This window comes from Sinocyclocheilus anshuiensis, unplaced genomic scaffold (assembly GCF_001515605.1).
Source record: "Sinocyclocheilus anshuiensis isolate Anshui unplaced genomic scaffold, SAMN03320099.WGS_v1.1 scaffold207, whole genome shotgun sequence".
Taxonomy (NCBI): Eukaryota; Metazoa; Chordata; class Actinopteri; order Cypriniformes; family Cyprinidae; genus Sinocyclocheilus; species Sinocyclocheilus anshuiensis.
The window spans coordinates 4847195-4848342 of record NW_015551045.1 but is presented as its reverse complement, the minus strand read 5'-3'; the positions used below and the strand labels follow the sequence as shown (position 1 = coordinate 4848342).

Sequence of the window (1148 nt, the reverse complement as noted above, 5' to 3'; positions counted from 1 at the left end):
ATATATATATATATATATATATATATATATATAAAATCATAAAACGGAATACAGAAAAATTACAACAGACAACACAAATTTCTAAAAAAATAAATAAACAAAGAAACATAAATAAATAAATGTTATAGAGCATTATTATTGTTAAATTTTGTTGTGAATTCAATTGATTAGACATCCCTTTTAAGTATTACAATTAAACCACTCAATAGAATCCATAAAAATTAAAACAAAACAAAACAAAAATTGGGAAAAAAATAAAACTGGACAGTTTACAGCTGTTCTGAGACCAGCCCGGCCATCTCATGTCAAATGTGATGATCTGCTCACCATGCACTCTTGAAATGTTCCCCCTGTCTATCACCATTCCATTGATATGTAAATGTCACCAGATATCACCCACTACCATCATCCCACCAAATATCATCTTCAAAAGCCAGAACGATCTAGAGACCTTTGAAAGGACATGTGAAGCAAACACTGAGAAATTCTAGGTCGACAACGAGATCATACTGGACAAACACCTGATATCACAGCCAAATGCAACGCTCTCCCTGCAGTGAATGCATGACATCAACATCAATTCAAGATGCACTTGTATGAAAAAAATCCCGTGTATGTTTATGAAGGACATCATCAAAGATTGGGCACACAAAGGCATAAACTCTCAATCTGGCCTGCATGCAAAAAAACAGACAAGCTGACATGTAGTGGGCTGACCACTTTAAGACAGACTAGATTAGACTAGACAGATTCTTTGTTAAACACAAAAGAAGATATGTTGAAGAATGAGGGTAGCCATTGACTTTCACAGTATGGAAAAAAATACTTTGGCTACCGTCAACTGTTTGGAATTGTAATTTTGGGGTAAAATCTACCTTTAACTTTGATGATTCTAAAAAAAAATAACTTTAATACATTGATTGCTATGTGGTTTCTAGGGTGCCCTGGGTGGTTGCTAGGTCCCAAGTCTTTTATAGAAGTCTACACGATTATGACAAAAATCATAATTGTCGATTTTTCCCTTGAAATTGTAATTGCGATTATTAATTACAATTATCACAATTTACATGCAATGATGTTTCTACCATTGTTTGATTCAACTGCATGCCGTATTTTTATATGAAAATAAACAAGCTGAACACACTCTA

At 33.4% G+C, this 1148-nt stretch overlaps 1 protein-coding gene across 1 annotated transcript in view; it reads right to left on the bottom strand.

Annotated features, from left to right (window-relative positions):
* Window positions 1-424, bottom strand: part of LOC107661780 (serine/threonine-protein phosphatase 2A 55 kDa regulatory subunit B beta isoform-like) — an 18877-nt gene extending 18453 nt beyond the window's left edge. Inside the window, exon 1 of the mRNA XM_016451548.1 lies at window positions 404-424. Within this exon, the coding sequence (XP_016307034.1) occupies window positions 404-424 (21 nt within the window). The remainder of the gene's footprint in view (window positions 1-403) is intronic.
* Window positions 425-1148: the final 724 nt, after the last annotated feature.